At 33.8% G+C, this 22,317-nt stretch overlaps 1 protein-coding gene across 4 annotated transcripts in view; it reads right to left on the minus strand.

Annotated features, from left to right (window-relative positions):
• The window catches only part of LOC123556684 (cyclic nucleotide-binding domain-containing protein 2-like), a 30,371-nt gene that overhangs the window by 1,820 nt on the left and 6,234 nt on the right, over nucleotides 1-22,317 (minus strand). For 2 of the 4 annotated variants that reach the window (XM_045347595.2, XM_045347596.2), the window contains exons 2-11: nucleotides 8,963-9,030; nucleotides 6,241-6,370; nucleotides 5,441-5,607; nucleotides 5,074-5,147; nucleotides 3,196-3,284; nucleotides 2,631-2,860; nucleotides 2,086-2,240; nucleotides 1,447-1,578; nucleotides 898-980; nucleotides 669-764 (exon numbers count right to left, since the gene is read on the minus strand). In XM_045347595.2, the coding sequence (XP_045203530.2) occupies nucleotides 669-764; nucleotides 898-980; nucleotides 1,447-1,578; nucleotides 2,086-2,240; nucleotides 2,631-2,860; nucleotides 3,196-3,284; nucleotides 5,074-5,147; nucleotides 5,441-5,607; nucleotides 6,241-6,370; nucleotides 8,963-9,030 (1,224 nt within the window). Of the gene's footprint in view, nucleotides 1-668; nucleotides 765-897; nucleotides 981-1,446; nucleotides 1,579-2,085; nucleotides 2,241-2,630; nucleotides 2,861-3,195; nucleotides 3,285-5,073; nucleotides 5,148-5,440; nucleotides 5,608-6,240; nucleotides 6,371-8,962; nucleotides 9,031-11,448; nucleotides 12,154-16,977; nucleotides 17,856-22,317 lie in introns of those variants that run through there. The other 2 variants (XM_045347593.2, XM_045347594.2) reach the window with 2 other exon arrangements.

Raw genomic sequence — 22,317 nt, forward strand, 5'->3', positions numbered from 1 at the left:
CTTCAAACACCGTCTGCTTTAAATTATAGAACAGATGAAATACAGCCAAATTCAAACACAGTCTGCTCTAAACCCTGGAACATTGTCTAATTCCAAACGGTATGCTTAAAACACTGCCTTAATTTCATACACTAGCTACTGATAAAACATTGTGTAATTGCAAGATTAGTATAATATTACATGAAGCATTTTCTAGAGACACTTATAACATGTAAACCTTGAAACTGATACTGCTGTATGGAAAAAGCAATGAAGGATTCCCTTTCAAGTTTCAAGCATGTTATAATCTACTGCTATGTGTTTCCAGCGATGTTAGTTTCCACAACTGCTTGCAATGGTTAGAGTTACAGAAGAATCTCCTGTTACATCTTATTTAATATGTATTTCTAGGAAAGTCTGGATATCATAATTTTCAATGTTGATAGCATACAAAACATGTTTTGGGTCGCGCAATGAGAAAACTAACATAGTGCATTTGCAACCAGCATGGATCCAGTCCAGCCTGCGCAACCGCGTAGTCTGGTCAGGATCCCTGATGTTCGCTAATGGTTTCTCTAATTGCAATAGGCGTTGGAAGCGAACAGCATCGATCCTGACCAGACTGCGCGGACCACTATGTTGGTTTTCTCATGGTGTGGCTCACAAATAGTACTGTAGATGTAACTTACAAAAACATCTCTTGAAGCCAGTTTCTGGATCTGTACAAACACTTTACCCGCATGATTAGGATTGTTTCTGTTTTCTTGCTGTGAAAGATCTTCGCTCTGCAAATTTTTTAAATTCAAAATTATTTAAAAATGGTTTGCTTTTATAAGTGATGTTTCTAACAAATGTTTGTTTGGAGAAATATTTTTAACTTAATTCTGTGAATTTAAATTATTACATGTCAATACTTACATATCTATCACTCCGAGGTACTTTGTGCCTCTTCTCAAATATTGCATTCAGTTGCGCCTGATGTTCGATAGCCGCCGTCAGTACTGAACAGTAGATAAAACAATGTGTTGGGGGGATTCATGAAGTCTATGTTAATATCAATCTGCTTCTTAGGATCTCCCAGGTTCGGGAGAACTGTTTGTAGTTATAAGATATAGGTTAAACACTTTGGATCATTTCTAGCGTGTTATATGAAAGCGTGACATCATATAGCGTTAGTCTAGCTATTGATACAACCTTTCAAGAACATGTTGAAACGTAATGTTTAAGTAAATTATGATTTAAGTGAGTTTTACTTTAGTAACATTATCATTCATTTTATTTTTAACCACTTCAAAGAATGAAATATAAACATAAAGGACAGTATGAAAAGTTTAGATTAGCAATAGCTTGCACTTGTACATTTTTCTTTCTGTTGCAGAAAAAAAGGATAATTATGATCTCAATGGCAATGTCAAGGAAAGTTAGCCTTATGTGGGCTTAAAATGTATTCAAAACTTGTATTCTTACATTGTTCTGAAGACCGTTTATAAATATCAGGTAAACGTAGGTGGTGTCTGTGAGCATTATGTTGTATCGATGTATGTCTGTGTGATCTCGGAGTGCTCTCTGTAGACTTGATATGAGGTATTGGGGGTAACTCTGTAATGTACATCATTCTCTAATTATCCTTTATCGAACCACCGCCTTTTTTTAAATATCAAGTACTGGTAAGATGTAAAAACATGTTTGATATAATTTATTCAACTTCCTTTTCCAATCAATGTGGAAAAGTGGTAACTCCATTGTTTGTTTCGTTAGTATACAAGGTATTCAAAACTACATTTCGAAAATACTGCACAAAATGTGCTGAAGGATTTCAAAAAAGCTAGAATCTATGTTTGCATATAACTTAAATAATCTTTGCCACCCCCACCCATTTCAGGTCAAGACAGAATAGTTCATATTACTAGTATTCACTTATGAAAACGTAATATCTCGAACTTTGCATTTTGTTTTCTATAAGCTGTGAAGCAAGCGCAAAAAACGTCAGAACTTAGGTGAAGGGAAAAATTACTTCTATACAACAGTTGCACCGGTACAAAATTTTACGAAACAACTGTTAATTTAAGCACCTATAGCACAGGAAATATTAAATGTATTTCATACTTGTAAATGACTGATTCAGTGAGTACGGTACATATTCAAGACCCGGTATGTTAGGCCTTGTGTCAAAGAGATCCTTGAGAACCCGACAGGTGCCCGTCTTTATGACGTAGATCCAGTCGGTAGAGTTACTGTCCTTGCAGAGTAAAACACCTCGCCTTAAATAGAAAACACGAATTGCTTTTTTTCAAACATGTTTAGCTAACATTTTGTTTTGAGAAATATCGTTAATTTCGACATCGTTAATAAACTTATTCAGTTCATCGTGCTGGTTTTTCCACGCTTCCTGTAATTAATTAACTTTGCAAAATATACAAGGGTTCCATTAAATGATATTACGCCTCCTTATTGCGATATAACAGCGGAATATTGAAAAAATAAAATCATTCGTAAGTGATCAATAAAACTTCTTTAGCAAAGTATCGACATTTCCTGTCTTTTTAAATAAGTTCATTATCCATTCCAGTCATTTTGTGGTTAGCATCGTATTGAGTGTGAAGCTGTTACATTGGCATTATTGGCCAACTTTGTACTATTGTAGAGCGTACCTGAAGAAAGTGAAGAGACATATTCTTGGGTTATTATGTGGCAATTTCTCCACGGGCCAGCCGCGGAATACGTCGATAGTACGGAGAAAACTGATGTGTTCTGGCTCTTTATCTTTCTCTGTGTGCATGAAGATATCGATAAAATCTTCTCTGCTGACTGCAAGAAGCTCCACGTTTGTCTGACATGTGACTGTGGCGCTTCTCTTTGCTCCATGCATCAGTGCTAACTCCTGGAACATGTTTAAAGTACACAATCTATTGAGTGATCGAATACTGTGCACATACATTGACAAACTTAGTTTAATTAAATAAAATAAACATGCGATTCAGACTTAGAAAAGTTTACCTGACTGAGAATGTACTCTTCGTCGTTCTTGGTATGTATTAATTGTCTATCAAAAGTGAATTTTTGTGTTATACTCCTGTCACCAAGTTTCATATTGTACAATGCTCTACTGACTGATATACCGAGCAATGTACAAATGTTTCTTCCATTTTTTATGATGAAGCTCTCTATTGTGAAATTCTAATTACTATAAATGCCATGATTGCTTTTGTTTCTCACCCCAAAGCTGTTGCCTTTACGGAGAAAGGCCACTGTTCTAACTCCTTCCTCACCCGTGTCTTTGTTTGTCTCCAGTAAAGTTACAACAGCTGAAAACAAAAAGAAATCTTTACTAAGTTGTCGCATCAATTATTTTACCATTTTATTTTATCTGAGTCTAGTATACAGTAAAAGACTGACTTAAAATGAATCCCGCTTTCTTGTTATACTGAAATGTCTTTTAAAATCAAGTAAGATGTATTTGACTTTTGTACAAAAACTTCCTTCGAAATAATTTAAATATACAAACAAAAGTTAGAAATTATTACATGACTCCTAATATGTATCACCCGGCGCTAGTTTTTTCTATTGACCGGTTTAGCTTTAGTTCAACACACGTTTGTTCGGCTAAAGTCAAAAGAGAACAAACCATTTCTTATGGAATGTAATTTGACAATAAAACATTTATCAATTTGCATATAATCAACTGATCGGGAAGCCATCCAGTAATGCGTAATATATACTGGCACATGTATTGAAATCAGGTAACAAAACATATAAGAAAATATAAACCATTCTCTTGTCACACAAAGACCTATCAATATTAAATTATTTGATGCTGTTATTTGAGTGAAAGGAATGCCCTTACGAAATTGTCAAAAAGCTGCGAACATGCCGCGAACATATCTATTCGCAGGAAGTATTCGTGGGATATTCGCTGCTACCGCGATTATGCCGCGATTGGTTTGATACTAGTTCGCGGGATATTCGCAAGAAAACCAATGATCGCGGCATATTCGCGAGAAGAACTTAGAATATTATAATCTTTTGGTAAACTGTTACTGAAGAGAGTTTATAAGAGCAGGTAATTGTAGATCAATTAATTTATAACATTATCTGTAAGGTCACAGTATGAGTCTGATAAGTTAATTACAACCAGATATCTGGACATGTTTAGAAGGAAATCTGTGTGCATTACAGTTTTCATAAGTGATTCTTAGAGGCTGATAGGAATATATACTTTTTTGTGGTAAGTCAGAAAATTTATGTTTAATATCTATACTCATATATCTCAGTAAACATAAGGAATTTTGAAAATGAAATAGATATGCTTAATCATTTGCAGAGCTGTATCAGATTATCTAAAAAGAAATATAAAAATAGCGTATTTTGACAATTTCTAAGCTTCATAAGTATGATAAAACTTGTAAAACTATGACAGATTTGTAGTTATACATATAACTTATAAGCAGTGTGAAGAAAAACATTGGAATGAAATGAATACATGCACTCAAACACTGTTATTGAAATGACAAGTAACAGTTAAAATTCAAACATATTTTATCATTAAAACTTTGTTTAAAATGCTCCAAATATGATATGAAAAAGTTCAGACATTTACAATTTGAATTTGTTATAACCTCAGTGTTCAAGTTTATTCAATAAATTTATATCCCTGATTCCTACTAATTTATTTGTTTTTGCACTTTTTCTGTACATGCTTTTTTGTACACAATTTCTGTAGAGATGGTTTTCAGCTAGTTCGCGGCATGTTCGCAGCAACTAGTTCGCGGGATGTTCGCAGCAACTAGTTCGCGGGATGTTCGCAGCAACTTGTTCGCGGGAAGTTCACAGCTACTTGTTCGCGGGAAGTTCGCGGCAACTTGTAAACGGCAAAACTAATTTGCATGTGAAAAGTGAACACCAAACGAACATCCCGCGAACAATTATACCAATTGTATCAAATGTGTTTGCAGCATGTTCGCCGGATATTCGCGGCATGATCACAGCAAGTGTTCGCGGCAAACTATAAGATTTCCATAAGGGTGCCTTTAATGTTCACGTAAGACGTAAACAGCAGTCAGATTAAAAGTAGGAAGTAATCTTTTCTTTGCATACCTGTCCCTGAGAGAATGAAGTAGAAATTGTCTGCTGTATGTCCTTGACGTATGATCACACGTTTTGCCTCGAAACTGAAAAAGAAAACAACAAATGTCAGTCCATTTCATTGGCGTTAGGCTTCAAGAACTGACATTGCAACGAGTTCAATTTAAAAGTTGGCTCTAAAATGATAGTTGTTTTCCTTGTAATATGTTTTTCTTTTCATAAAATACCTGTATGACAAAAGGAAAATCAGTTCATAAAGTAAATGCAATGCAATATTCATACACTAAAACGACGATATCATAGTCATTCTACATAAGCTTAATAGTTAGTTATAATATAAAGAATGAATGCCGAATGTGTGTTTATACCTATCACTTACTTCTCATACCAGCCTACACTAGCGAGAGATCTCTGTAGTTTGATAGGGAACTCTCCGAAGGCGTCTACTGCCTGGTTGAGTGCGAGCAGAGCCAGCTTCAGCTGGTCCTCGGTCCGGTCTGCCGGGTACAACGACATTATTATCTTCGCTTCGTTACTCAAGTATTTCTTAAAAAGAAATTAGTTCAAATCAAATTTAAGAAGTAACGTCAACCAATGACTTTTTTTATCACCCGAATGAACGTTATTTTCTCTTGAGGTTTAATTGTATTCACATTTAGGTCTTTTGACTTAAGAAATAATATCAGGAAGCAAACATGCTTTCATCTTTGTAATAACATGTAATAGATTTTTCTATCATATGTAAAGAGAAGCTATGGTAAAGATGCCGGCCGCCCAACCTGTGGGTCGTTGGTTCGAGCCACATAAAATAAAGACTAATGCAATGTAGTAATAAGTAAACTGATTAAGAACAGCGTCTGTTAATCGACAACAACAACAACAGCATAATGCATCAATAATAATAATAATGATAATAATAATAATAATAAGAAGAAGAAGAAGAAGGGGAGGAAGAAGAAATAGAAAAAAAATAATGATTGTAATAATGATTAACTATATTCTACGCGAACCTCAACAAGAACGAAGCAAAATAGGAAGTATTTAAATTCGGGTCTGAGGAAAAACGTAACCGGATTAAAATTGGATATACTTGTCACCTAAAATCTGAAACTGCATTTCAACTGTAGTATTAAAATTGTTGTTTTTCTTCTCAAATGAAAATAAGCAGGGAATACTTACCTCACGTTTCGCTTTGAACATGGAGGGATCGAAGGAGATTCCAAACAGGTCATAAGTCCTTTTTGCCGTACTCTGTTCCTCTGCGATCTGTGACCAAGATTTTTGGTCCTGGTGACCCTGGCTTGCATGTCTGTAACACATTTGATTGAATTTACAATGTCAAGCTTGACTTGTTGTGCTAATGATACAGGTTATATCCATACATAGAATTGATTTCTCCTGCTCAGACACCTTTTTTTTGTTGTTTAATTGTTTAGAACTGTTTGTGAACATTTATGCTAAGATCAAACAAATCTACGCTAGTCCATGTTGTTAATCTCTCGGAAAAAATATTAATCCACTCTAATTCTACATGTATGTAGTTTGCAAGCAATTTCTCATGTCTTGTCCATAGTTCACAGTGCTTAACAGTTATTTTCCCTTTGCCTTTGTTTCAACATAATTTGTTTTAGATGCATTTGCTATACGTGTAGAATCCATAAGAACCCAACTTTTATATCCATGCAATACGCCAATTAATTTGTTTCCGGATGGATTTCAGGGTAACTGTTTTTTGTTTAATAGAAGTGACTGTACCAAGGATGGGGAATGAAATAACTTTTATTATTACATACTCGTTTCTTTTCTCCGTTAAGTTACAATGGCATCGGAAACGTCCACTGATGCCTGAATTTCATATCGGCTGCGTGACGAAATTCAATATCGTTGTATCAATCCTTTATTTAGTTCAGTATTATCAATATTATTTAGGCTATTGAACAAATTCATAGTATTTACATTACATTTATACTTGTAGATACGTATGTAAAAATGTTTATTATCATTGAATCAGGAAATATGCACTCGTTCTTTAGCGGAAGAATATTGCGCTCCTAAAGTCGCGCAGTATTTCCGCCGAAGAACTCGTGCACATTTCCCGATACAAAGCTAATAACCCATAAGTATAGTCTGCAGAAATCAATGAAAGGCCATACTTAAAAGGTATTAGCATTTTCAGCTTGAAGAAAAAAGTGAAAAGTCATGTCTTAAGTGCATTTCTTTATATGCTACAAAAAACAAATACTTCGAAAATGTGTTATTCAAGTAACCAGCTGTTTGAAAGGAAATCAGAAACAAAGAACAACATTTTTTCTTTGTTCTATGCTATTCACACTGCGGTCATCTACATTAGAGAAAGTCAGTCAGGTACTTATTAAAAGACCACACGTGAGCATAGACCACCTAGCTTTAAAAGACCACTCATTTCCGACTGAAATATTTACAGGGTTATTTGTTCTGTGAATAACGACCGCTTGTAAATAAAAACGACTTCAATAATTTATAGCTAGTCTTAATTGTATCTTAAATTCAATTCAATTCAATTCAATTTAAATATATGTACACTCTAGATCTTTTACAACATCTCATCCATATATGGCAAACATTTCATTGTGAATAATTTTTAATTTCAAAAATTTTAAAAGTTTATTCTGATTTGATATGGGGGTTTCTTTTGTGATACTTGAGGCGTGACCGTTGTTTCCTGTGCACGTGGAGCTCATGCTGTAATGTCATACAAAGCTGGAATGGCGATATGCAAAAAGGAAAATTTATTATAGGTTAAAGACGATTACACCCTAATGAAAAATCTTTTTGTATCAAAATTTCCCGTAGTTTTTTTTTTAATAAAACATACATTTAATAAAACTATCATCGACTTTTATTCCTGTCAAATGTAGGCGTTTCTCAAAACATTTTACTGAAACGCTATAATGCAGTACTTAACACCGTTATTTCGATATGGAAGAGTCGCCTATTTTAGTTTAAACAAAATTTTTACAACATCTAGATATAATTATATAAATATTAACTTATACAGTTCCTCACATTGAATAAAAACAACATATTTACATATATGACAGATGATTATTTCCTTCAGTCTAAAATTGTTACTGAACAAAAACTAAAGTGAAAACAAAACAAAACAAACAAAAACACATTAAATTACATCAACGTCACTTGCATATTGAAACGTAAAAATCAAATTAACCTTTTTATTATTTGAAATTGTCAATTTATTTATCTTTCAACAGTGTAACGACTTAAGTCTTTTCCAACGACGGAAGTTTCCTTTATCCGAACAAAGAGCTTCATTATAGCACTGCCAAATTACCACCTAAACGTTTTAAGTAGTATATCACAGAACTACAGAAACATTTGGTAAACGAACAACATCTTGATTAATAATCTACCAGTCCAACGACCACATACTTAGAATATTCTCAAAAAGTTGTCCATCTTTAAAAATGAATGCTGAAAACTAAGTTAAATTTAAGTACTGAACACTTTTGCAAATGCATAAAAGTGTAGATATGTAACAGTCCTTTGAAAATGGTGAGTTTTTAACTATCCTAAAGAGTAGTCCCTTTATGCGGTGTTTTTACAGCATTCAATGTGTATATCAGTAAATTGACAATCGTTTATCACATTAATAAATATTTTTATAAGCTGTTCAATTTTCATGTAAACAACTCTTTCCTTCTATGATTAGGTGTTGTTCGAATGCTTCGGAAAATACGGACCTAACCGTTAAGATTTTTTTTATGTACAGGCCTATTTCATAAACATAAAAACATTATAACTCTTTTACGCTCATTTTTTTTTCAACTTGTTAGATAAGGTTGTTTTTAAGTCCTTGAATATACTGTATGCAATACCTTACAGCAAAAACAAACTACAGTACCTGCTACTTGCTGTTGCTTTCAGAAGAAGTAAAACAATTCTCGCAGCTCTTCTGAATTTGGTCAATGGCTGAAAATAAGAAACAGTAGTGTGTATTATTCTAGGTAACCATAGATCTGTGATCTGTTATATCATTTTTGATCATCCATTAAACAGACGACAGTAAGGTTCATTTTTTCCAACAACGTGTCCCTGTAAAAAACAGTTTGCACACAGGTCGCAACAAGGAAGACAAAAATGCTACATTTGCTAGAGTTATGCAGCTACATCGGTACTTTAACTAATTTAATACAGGATTCTGATTCATTTGCCTAAATAGGTTGGAAAACCCGTAAAAAAAACTTCTTTTTATAGTTAAGATGGATATGTAATTTGGTAGTACTCATGGTAAGGTTAGGTATGATATGATGAAAAAGATATATAGACGTTGATTACAAATACTAAGTTAGTAGAAGTACAAAGTCCTTGACGTAAACAATATAGTTGATCCGGCAACAATCCGCTGCTATAAGTCTCTCTTATAAACAGAATGATAAATTCAAACAAAAGAGAAAGGCAACAAATGTACATAAACAATTAGTTCAGGATACCCTTGATCGCTCACCTGAGTTTCACAGTTCAAACAGATAACAGTACAGAGTCATCCAACAGTTATACCAAATTCCTTTAGACTGGCCTGTAGTTTCCGAGGTCATTTTCAACGTTTTCCCTAAAGCAAACATGTAGAGAAAACTAACTCCACCCCCATCCCCGACAAATGAATATGATTTCAGTAGAGGGCCCGAATGAATAGTTCTGTGAAATTATTACAAATGTCAACCAGCTTAATGTTTATTGCTGTGTCGTCCGTGTTTTAGTTTTGACAAAAGAAATGAACAAATCGACAATTGTCGACAGACGATCACCTAAAATCATTTCTTTGTAAATTTTTAATTACTGCCAAATATGACCAACTGTTTAGAAGATGTCTGAACGATTCATTTTAGCACTAACTGTAATGTTTTTGGACAAAAAGGAAGAAGAGAGGTTCTTTGAAAACAATATCTACAGTTATGTTTTGGCAATAAACTGACAGTTTTTGGAAGATGGTCACCCAAGAAACATTTCTCTTTAACATTTTCAAAATCACTCCTGCGGTTTAGGAGGAGATGCTCTTTTAAACGTTTTCTGTTTTCAGCTCTGCCGCTTATGTTGCTCACAAACTAGAATAATTTAAATATTCTTGCTAAACAAGCATTTGTATCAAATTATTTTGAAACCGAGTGCAGTCAGTTTCTGACAAGAATTTTAAAGTTTCCACGGAACAGTGACGACAACTGTCAACGACCGCGGTTTTCGACTAATCGGAATAATTTAAAAAATCTCGGTAGATGGTTAATAAAGTAACATTTCTAAGACATTATTTCAAAACTGGATTAGCGGTTTAGGAGATGTTATCTAAAGTCAAAAGTACGAGGTATGTTGCAGAATGCAGGTTTTGCTGATGTGTAGGAATTCCCCGTATCTGTACATACCATTGTTTAATACTCGTTTAAGGGATATATATATGGCAGAATGGCGCACTAAAAAAGACTTTAGTATGTTATCACGTACATCTTTGTTCCTGTACATACAAATAAAAACTTGCTTTAATCGTGCAGAATACCTTACCATTTTTGATATTCCGAAGTATAGAAATGTTATTGCTAAATAAAGGTTAAACTCGCACAACTTAAACATTGAAACTGGTAGACATAGAAACATTGAAAGGAATCGTCGTTTTGCATCTTATGTAACACAAATGATATAGAAGACGAATTTCATTTTGTTTTAGAGTGTCCATTTTACAATCAATATAGAAATATGTATATTCCAAGATATTTTAGCACTCGTCCATGTATGTATAAATTCTGTACATTGCTTAATTCAGATAAAACGTCTGTTCTGCATAAATTAGCAGGGTTTTCTTTGCCTAAAATGTTTCAAAATAAGAAATGTATATTTAAATAACTAATCATTCTATTGTATATTATATTTTATGTTTTTGTTTTTTAAAAATATAACGACTTTAAAAGGTGATCACTCTCAAATCTCTAAATTGTCAATTGTAAAATGAAAACTGTGTGTATATATAATATGACACTGTATGTTTTGTAAAATTGTGACTGTCATGTAATGTTATATGCATGCTGTATGACGATGAGCTGCAAAATAAAACTTCTGTTCTGTTCTGTTTAAAAAAATCTGTCTAAATTGTTTGTATAAACAAGCTTTTACCAAACGGTTTCAAAGGAGTTGTGAACAGACTGACGAACGCCGACGAAGGGCGCAAATCGAGAGTATTCAAAATAGCTCTCATTGAACATCTTGTTTGTTCTCTGGATAGCTAAACCCGTGAAATGGTCTAAATTCTTGATTGTTGATTTGATTAATTTGAAAAAAAAATCAATTGACAATTCTAGCAGTTCAGATATGAGAACACTGAACAGACATATGCTGTAGTATTACCGTAAATGTCTTTCTAGATGTTATATTAGCTATTCCCTTTTCCGTGTCAAACTCTTTCTTATATGTTCTACTTGACCTAGCACTTGAACTGGCTACAGCCGTGTCTAGCTGTAAAACTCGTTCAAGTCTCGCACTTTTGATTCCATCCAGTCTCTTCCTCTTCAAATATTTCACACTTTTATCTTCGTATTCCATGCGTGTGTTCATGTCTACATTACCGTATGAATCATCATGTGCACTTTCGACTGTATTTCTGTTTTCATTGCTTACAGTTACACGAGGTTTCGTACCGCAGTTAGGCACTGACTTTGCCTGTACTATTTTTGTTGTGACGTCACTTCCGTCTGGCCATTTTCTTGTAGACAGTATATCTTCCCAGTCTTCCATATTTGACTTTCTCCGTCAATGAGTAATCAAGTTGTCCAGAATTTTCAAAAATTTGCTTCAGCGAGATGACATATTCCACTGACTTTAACTAAGGCACTGTCAAATCAAACCATTTATTTTGCTTACATTTTTTCTAATTCACAAAAAGCAATATCATCAATTTAAACAAATATCCTATGCATGTATAAGCATTCGACTGCCTGCTAAAAAGAATAACAATCTGAAGACAATTTTCCGCTTTAAACCTACAAACAAAATTGAAGAATTTAAAATAAGCTATGTAAATGCATTATTTATGTGTTTATTGCCATTTTTGTGACAGTATAGTAGGTTACTATTTATGAAGTCTCTTTGACAATTTATGCTACTATTGTAGTTTGCGACGAGGGCCAACCAGAAAGCATTAGGAAGTAAAATAAAACCTGGAACAACGCCAAGAAGACCACACACAGACTGTTAATAGTAAATAGCAGTTAACCCTTACCCTGCTGAATTTCTATAATGAACTTGTCCGTCTTTCAATTTGGACAGTAGCATTAACTGTTAAAAGGGGTGTATGCCAAAGTGATACTGACTGAATGGCAAACATTGTAGATCTTAATCACACTGCACGGATATGCAGGCTGATCATGATCTATAAGAGTGGCAAAGACAGAATCAATTGTGTCCAGCATGATAAGTGAAATTTCAAATTTTCATATGAAATTTGTAATTTCTATCATGTTTTCAAGTCTTCCCTTTCGAAAGTCTTTAAACGTTATAATTATTTATAGATATACAATACCGCGCATTAATGTCGAAGACGTAATGCTGAATTCCATGTCCGTTGAAAGCTTGAGAGTTCCTATATTCGGACACTATTTTCGGACATCCGTTAATGTTAATAACTTTAAGTCAATGATCTATTTCTGGAACTACCTGTGTTTTGTTTAGTGACAGGTAATGTAAAGAACACTCAAATTAACTTTTAAGCTAGGTTGTTTTTTTTAATGCGGTGTTCTGTTCAAAATATTGGATCATCTGATAATCTGATACCCTTTTGAGACGCGTTTCTCTTGAATCTACTATATTAAATTGTAAAAGGACATTATAAAACTTAAATTAATTTGCCAAAATCTTGAAAGTAATAAAAAGATCATTTTATCAAAATCGGAAAATCAAAACGGGCATTGAGAAACTGGTATTTTGTAACACAGTTATGTTACACTTTAGATGAACTTAGTATACAATTCAAAATGTAAAATAATACAGCTGATCAAAATATTTGAATACATTTCCTAACTATTTTAACTACTTTTAGATTATCTATTTGTAACCAGGAATCTTCTCTTTCGTTTAGGTAAGTATATAACCGTTCAGCACAGAACATTCTATTTTGAAAATATATTTTGGCCGTTCAATGAAAAATGCCTGCATAACGACAAAAAAATCAAAATTAAAATTACAAAATATTAATAAAGAATATTCTTTTTTCCTTTTAAACTTGAAAATTTGAGGAAGTCACTACACTTTAAATGCTTTTAAGTAAGCCACCTGTTGCGTTATGGAATGTGAGGTCAAAAATGTCCTAAAAGCATTTGACGTAGACGCGCATAGCACACATTTTTGGCAAAATAACCATGCATGTTTTGTTGCAACAAGACACTTTTAGCTCCCCGTGGTGTATTGGTGTTTTTGATTTTTTTTTTAATTTCGGCTGTCATAACATCTGTTTGTAAAATATTGTTTTGGGTAACTTCACAATAAGACAATAAGCTAGTTTTTAGTTTTTGCAGAAAACACAATAAATTTCAAGTATTTTCAATTATCAATCATGGATTGTGCAATACTTGAATATTTCATGGAATTACCAATTTCTTTTATCTATACTGTTTACATTACTAACTTCTGTGGAACTTGCGCATTTGTTGAATACTGCGAACCTTGAGAATCTTAAAATCTTGATTTATTGTGTGGCCCTCATTGCAAAACAAACTGATAATTTTTATCAGATTTTAAGCGCCCTCGTTTCTATCAGATCCGATTAAAGTTTCAATTAAGTGATTGTAAACAGAATGGTGTAACAATTAAAAAGCATTGAATGGTCAGATAATCGCAGTTTTTTTTTCTTTACATATTTTTTTCAAGCGCAGTCAGGTGCGTACACTTAACAAGTTATACATTTGTAATGAAATTTCATAATATTGAATAATGCTATTCGTTAAAAGACTCTACTCCAGCTTTAAAAATAATCTGAGACGCAACAGTGTTTAATACTTCGTTCTGTCTCTCGCGTTTTCTTAAATCGTTTGAGGCAGTTAGGTTACGAATATGTGATAAAAATTTTATGTGTATGGCGACATTATATATAACAAATTTTAGTCATTGTATATAGTTTCCTCAATCGAGAACAAAGCATCTTCTTACACTCAACTCAAGAAACCAAAGACAGTAATGTATTTACATACGTGTCTGCTTGAGAAATTATTCAGCAGTGTGAAAATGACGTCATATACCTCTATGGTTAGCCATTTTTGCTTAAGGTATCAAGCAAGTTCTAGATAACAGTGCTATCAAAATATATCAAATATTGATGTCTGGTAAGCTCATATAATTTTGGTGTCTAAAAGTGAAAGTGTATTCATCTACTGAAAAAGAAAAGATACAGTACATAACAAAAATATGTTATGGAATTTCTATTCTTTTTACTTTATAGTTTTCAATGATACTTCAACAAAAATCCGGTTTTAAGTGTAAGCTTTATCATTTAGCAGTAAAAAACATGACTGAAGTGATTCGTGCATGTCATTATTGCCGTCTTATTTACTAATTCTTGTTCAGCAGACACAACTCTTTCAAACGATACAAAAAAAAAATGAAAAATTCTTCCAGCATGATGAATGTCTGGACAATGGCTTTTAGGTAAAAAACATTCCATTCGAATAAATTTCTGAGCAAATTTCATTATATCGAAAGTTTAGTAAATGACGTTTCGCAAAAATATGCTTAATATCAGAAAAAGTATATTTTCTTCTTTGTTGAGGCCAACTAACAGCACTGGTTTGATTTATATAGTGCCTAACACCCCTGTATGCGAAACATTTGGCTACACCCCTGTATGAGAAGCGATATTGACTGACTTGATAGCCCAGTATCAGATCATTCAACATTGTATAGTAGGCCCTTTACAATCCTAGCTGTTGACATAAGTGTGAAAATAAAATAATTATATGATTTTATAGATACGGATTGAAGTTTCTTAAAATATTTATTTACACAGGACATGTCAAAGTCATAAAAGCTTATAAAATGATAAAATTGTTTAGTATGAGGGTACCAAGTGTCTAGTTTTTCAACAATAACTGCCCAAAATGACTTATCTGATTTTAGGTGTAAATCTATTCAAATTTATATAATTATATACCGCGGAAATTATTTTAATATGCTGGTACTAAAACACATCTTTTAGAATTAATTGATGCATTGTACTTTTTAGTAAACAGAATATTTGCGCCTGACAAATAAATATATATATCCTGTCAAAATAAATTATGTTTAAATATAGAAAATTAAAGGCGTTTGTTCAAATCTCGTTCCTCATCTTTGATATTATACAACCTTAGTAAACTCTACCTTGCAAGGTGACTTTTAACATTCACGTTCTTTTACGTAACCAGCTGCATTTGGTTAAATAGATGTAAATATTATTCTAATATCATTTGACTGGACCTGACTATGACATTTACATTTTTATCAATACCTTACTACTTAAGCAATAAAATATTTTCTAGATATTAGTTTTTATTATTATTATCTGAACGGTAGCTGTGGACACCTATGCAAAAGTATCGAGAACATAATACGATAATATTTTCAGGAAACTTTCTAGAACGGTTATTATGTGCGCAGAATAAGTCGCTAGACGTCTGTGCACTTCTAAATTATTCCGCGGGCCTTATTTCCTTCCGTGGCAGCTACGTTGACGTCATATAGTCCTTTTGGCGTCCGGCATGCTCTCATATCTCATACAACATTAGAGACAGTTTAGAATGTATGTACAAAGTATACTCTGCCTCTGTGGTTGACCAAATATTAAAAGTTGTATGTGAAAGAGAAAATCTAAACTTTCTATGAAAAGTTGTGACTCGCGATGCAATAATTTTCGTAATCAAACGATTTCTAAACCCTTGTATCAGAGAATATAATAAACAGGTCAGAATCGATACACTTAATCAATAATATAGATAATGGTTCGTACTTAATTATAGAGATGTAATTGAACTGTCTTATGTTTTGAAGGAATTCTGCCTGTGTGGTATTTTCTATAGTCAATATTACGCATTATAAATTTTCGTGCTTGTTTTATATAAAAATTACATTAATTTGTCTGGTGTAGCTAGCTCGGAGAACTGTTCAATACTTTAATTATAAATTGAAGGCGCATGCTTTATGGTAAATATATATGCCACATTTCATTTCTATATTACATGAGATACACTTTGAACACTTTGAAGTCAGTTCATTTCTTATTGTCTAGAGACTCATTATCACTACTTGCATCACAAGTCATAAAGTTTTTGTTTTAATCGTTTATAATATAACCTTTACCCTGCTAAATTTCTATAATGGACTGGTTTGTCATTCAATTTGGGCAGTACCATTTACTATATGAAGGGGTTTTTCACTGAAAATTCACTGACTGAATAGCGAACGGTGCAGACCATGATCAGCCTGCACAGGTCTGTACGTCGCAAAGACAAAATCGCTTGCGTCGCCAGCAGGCTAACAGTTAGTTCGCAGAAAAAATATCTCAGTTCTGTTGTCTTATTTTTGTATCTTAAAAGAAAATATACACAAAAACATTTCCCGACAGTAACTTGCGTAGATTAGGAACCAGGAAACGTCAGACATGACTAATATTGGTTTTTTTTTGTTTGGAATCAATTTACAGCACAGAAGCTAAATACATAAATTGTTTATCATATAATCATTTCAAAATAATATAGATTGAAATATTTGAATTGTAAGGTATGCTTTCACAGTCCCTTTACTGCCTTGAGTTCTTACAGGTTATGCTTTTTTCTTTACATCCACATCTTTATGATCAGAATATAATTTATGCCATGATTCACATTCAATTCCAGTTTAGATTGAAAAACTTACGTCAAAGCGTTGCCTCCGCTGCCTGTTTTTCAGAACACTGTCAAATGTCTGTAGAGACTTTATTTTCCGTAACAACCTTCGTCGTTTACTTATGTTAATTTGACCTTTTGAATTCCGCTTTTGGTCATCGACTCTTGTGTTGGACGCATTGAAGCTATTTAGGGATTTAGTTTTGATAAACCGTTTCTCAAAATTTGAAAGTCCAGTAGAAACGTAGTCCGTGCGTGTGTCACGTGATGAAATTTGAGGTTTCTGTAGAGGTACTAAGCTTGAAGATCTTTGTTTCTGAGTTGTAAATGATGTACATTGACTGGTTAAACTAAGGTGACGGGATCGGCGTGAAGTTTGTGCAACAAATGAGTCACGTGAAAGATTCCTACTAGTGCTGAATACGAGGTCGGAAAGTGATCCCCGACGACTTGTAATATAATCCGTGATAGATTCCCGTCGGAATATTTTACTGTCTTCAGATGGCAAATCAGATTCACTGACAAACTGTCGTCTGCTTCCCATTTTGTAAATTAGAAAACAATAGTTTTGTATCCGCTCAATTAAAATTCATGTTCATTCATATAATGAATTCATAACAACTTTAATAACCAACTGCTCTTTGTGAAGACAGAAAACAGCTATTATCTTATTGCTTCATTAAAACCATCCCAAACACCTTAAGAGCACTGTCTTTCGTGACCTTTTGTACTATACCTAAACACAAGACAATGTTTAATCACATGTGATTTATTGCTTTCATAATATTATGGTCTACAATCGCGTTTGATGCGATGTTCATGCCGGCGATAAGGCGAGTAGATTACCCTTGCGGGTCTACCCGACGTGGTTACATGAGCCCTCCTGTCAGTCGACATCTTCGTTTGCTTTACGATCGGTCTCTAATCTCCAGACGACAGTCCTATCGACTACAAAGATTACTTTTATCCTTGTAAAGATTAATGCAAATAAATCAAACAACGCAGAAAGACTATACTACTCTCGATTTTTGTCAGGACAAGTGTGATTTAGCAAAATTTTATTTGTAAAAGATGTGAAAGATTTTAAACATATTCCTAGAGTGCACTTTGCATTGTTTTTTTTGTTTTGAAGTATTCATATATTGTTTAGATAAGTACAACAATAAAATGATTTATGTGAAATAAAAGAAAATAATCCCAGAAGAACTTAAGAGGCATATAAACTACATGCCAAACAAGTGGCCAGGGATAAACAGATGTTTACTGAATCAATAAATTGCACGAAAGTAATTTATTTCCCGTACTTTCCTTAACACGGTATTTTCCGTACAAGTGCTTGGTAAACAAACTTGTCGAGCATTCCACAGAGTGATATTAATCAAAGAGAGATTGCATGTAATAAATAATTTATGTTACTTCACAACACTTGAAAGGCAATGTTTAGCAACATTTTCAAGGGTAATGCTTTATGAAAGCTCAGATGAAACATGAATTTTTAGCCGCTGGTGTTATGGTTTTATGCAAGTTTCATTTTCGTTGAGATATCTATCATTTGTTCACGTTCTTTGGGACAATTTTGTATACTCTTTCATAGTTGAATTATGTCCATTCTCATTGTAATGAAAAGCCAAGAACATCCATTTCAATTTTAACATAACGGAGTTAAAATCGTGACTTCCTGAAGTCTTTTGACCTATCAAAAATATACAATGAACACAAAGTGAACTATAATAGCTATCATAAAACATTATTCTTTTTGTTCGCTTGTGATGTTAGAGTGGTGTTCACATCTTCAACACTGACAACGACTTTAGCTTGACATAAATAAAAAATCTCTAAAGAGATCCTTTGGAAGCATATGATACAACCAAGCAAAATTAGAAGATGCTTTTGTAGAAAAGCGCATGTCTTCCCCACTACATAATCATATAGGCAAGAAGTTAATAGGGGACAGGAGCGAAAGTCAAAGAGACAATGATGGTTGACTGCAATAGGGATCATCTACTTGACATGCCCATGCATCCCACTAAGTTTCAACATTCTAGATCTAGTGGTTCTAAAGTTATTAGGCGGAAATCGTTTTCCATGTCCAGACCCCTGTGACCCTGACCTTTGATCGAATGAATCCAAAATCAGTTGGGGTCATCTACTCTACATGTCCAATCATCCTATTAAGTTTCAACATTCTGGATCAAGTGGTTCTCATGTTACTGATTGGATAGAGTTTTCTATTTCCAGGCCCCTGTGACTTTGACCTTAGCTCAAGTGTCCCAAAAATGATAAGGGTCATATTAACTTTTGGTCTTATCATTCTACGAAGTTTGAAGATTCTGAGTCAAATGTTACTCAAGTTATTGGCCGGAAACCGTTTTTTATGTTCTGGTCCCAGTGACCTTGAGTTTTGACCAAGTGACCCAAAAAAGCAATAGAGGTCATCTACTTTACATGTTTGATCATCCTATGGAGTTTCAATATTCTTGCTGAAGTGGTTCTGAAGTTACTGATCAGAAACGGTTTTCAATCTTCAGGCCCCTGTGACCTTGACCTTTAATGTAGAGACCCCAAAACAATAGATGTCAATCCTATCACCGTATGAAGTATGAAGATTCTAGGCCAAATGGTTCTCAAGTTATTGACCGGAAATGGATTTCCATGTTCTGTCTGCTGCGACCTTGACTTTTAATAGAATGACCCTAAAATCAAGAGGGGTCATCTACTCTGCATGTCCAATCATCCTATGAAGTTTCAACATTCTGGGTCAAGTGGTTCTCAAGTTATTGATCGAAAATGGTTTTCCATGTTCAGGCCCCTGTGACCTTGACCTTTAACAGAGTGACCCGAAAATCGATATAAGTCATTTACTCTGCATGTCCAATCATCGTATGAAGTTTCAAATTCTGGGTCAAGTGGTTGTCAATTATTGATTGGAATAGGTTTCATGTCAGGTCCATTGTGCCTGACCTTTGATGGAGTGGACCTAAAAAAATTTGGGTCGTCTTCTCCCTAAGCCTCCAAACCTAGAAGTTGAAGGTTCTAGGTCAAATGGGTCTCCAGCTATTGATCGGAAATGAAGTGTGACGGACGGACAGGGCAGAAACAATATGTCGCTCAGTGGAAGTGGGAGGGAGACATAATAATGCAACTTGTTGATTGAATCTGTCAGAGGGTAATGTAGTGCAACACCCCTCACGCCTCACGCCCCGCTAGCACTGGCTTAGATGGACTTGTATTACGGCAAAAACGATAAAACATAAAACAATCTTTAGAGTACATCTTAGAGGGGTACTAATGCATTTTGCTATCGTGCTTTTTTTTTTTTTTTTTTTTTTTTTTTTTTGTGTGTGTGTTTTATTTTTTTGTACAAAATGTGCCGAAAAGCTGCACACTAATTGTCAAAGAAAATGGGACGAAACAGATTTTGGTCTACATTTCATAGACGCCGTGTTAGTTATAAACATGTTGCAAGTTGTTCAATACAGTTGAACAACGCGTCAAAACACACTATAGTCAGTTCATAAGGGTTTTTTTTTTGTACCGTCTGATGTGACCTTTCTTACTTAATTGTTCATAACCAGGCCTGCAATCACAAAGTTGACCTGTTTTTCTACTTCCATAACGCTGCCGAAATTTTATCACACAATATCAATTTTCACCCTCACATTTGTCCAAAGCCAAAACACAACAAAAACACCTATCAAGAATCATTGTGAACCTACAAAATCAGCTCAAAATCACTTATGATCAGCGAAAAAAAAAGACGAAAACTATTTAGATGCAAATATGGATCATAATATCCTTAAGACCATCTGAAAAACCGTATTATACAGCTTCACGCTAAAGACTAAAATATAGCTAAAACGCATACATGAAGAAAAAAGTGCATACAATGTTTCAGGTTGACGGATGGACAGATGAATAAATATGCAGACAGACATGGCTGTAACATAATACAAATATGATATCAAAAAGTAAAGTAATTTATTTTGAACGGTTTTGAAAAAAAGAAACTCTTACTAACAGAGTTCCCGTAGATGGATATCGTTTAAACAGAAAAGTTTAAATTCAAATTCAGGAGACTTTTAATATATTGTTGTTCCGGTTCCTGTTGATTATAACAACAAGTTTTACGATCACATTTGAAAATTCTGTTTATATTGTTAACTTATATGATAGTGGAATAACTCGAAATGCCCGGGAAATTAATCTTCGCCAGCTGCAGATGTATCCACATGGACAATATTCTTAAATAAAAAGAACATTTTATTCGAAAGAATGGTTACTAACACTTTACATGATAACTAACTTATAACATATCATTGATAACAACATTTTTGAAATAAAAAACAGGAACACAACACAACATACATACATGATACAACAACAGAAGCAACGTAGATACACAATATACTTTAATACTCTTGTATCAGTTTCAAAAACTTTAAACCTGCATTAAGTCAATAACAGTATGCACAGATCGACGGTGCTGATCGACCCGTAAACTGAAATTTGGCGCGGATTTTTTTTTCTAAAAACCGTATCATTCTACAAAATTTCCCGATCATGGTCTCAGTAGCCAGTTGTGTTATTTCAATGCAGCCGTGTGTATACTCCGTCTCTGATGTTTTCCAAGAGTGCACTTATGGAGTTTGGACTTGGCGTTTGCAGTTACGGGTTCTTATACAACTTGAACAGTCAACATATTTAATTGTAGTCAGCCTTAATATTTTATCATATAAAATACCATTACCAAATGAGTAAATATGGACCTCAATGATGCTCGTCAAGGAGGATTTTTTTTATAAAATTTAGTAACAAAAGTCCCGTTGCTTATAAGCAAAATAATTTTTTTGATGTGAAGCTATGTTGGGCATAACACAATTTTAAACAAGTCATAAACGCCTTTGTTCCAAAAGCATTGCCTTTGTAATGACACGGGAAGAACAGTTCTACCGTCTCCTGAAAAGTTGCCATTTCGCACATCAACACCGTCGGTATAGCTTGTTATTGACTAATCCAATAACGGAAACCAAAGTGTTAGCTTGACTTTAAAAGCTAAAAAAATCTGTAATATTTCGTTTAAACATAATAACTAAGTGGTCCGTCAGTTTCTTAAATTTGTCAAGGTTGGATGAACAATTAAAAGAAAAAACACTTTCTGAATTAATGAATGTTCGGCTATAGATAAACACAGATGAGAAAATGCAGAAAAGTAAGCGGGATTTTCTATTTTCGGTAAACCTGATTTGGAATCCCATTTTCTGCCACCGTATGTATACTCTTAGAAGTTAAAACCTTGAAACATCATGAAGAACGTTTGAAAGGACGAAATTTTGAACGATAGATATTTTAGCCGTGCCATGAGAAAACCAAC

Source organism: Mercenaria mercenaria, chromosome 5 (assembly GCF_021730395.1).
Source record: "Mercenaria mercenaria strain notata chromosome 5, MADL_Memer_1, whole genome shotgun sequence".
NCBI classification, from domain to species: Eukaryota; Metazoa; Mollusca; class Bivalvia; order Venerida; family Veneridae; genus Mercenaria; species Mercenaria mercenaria.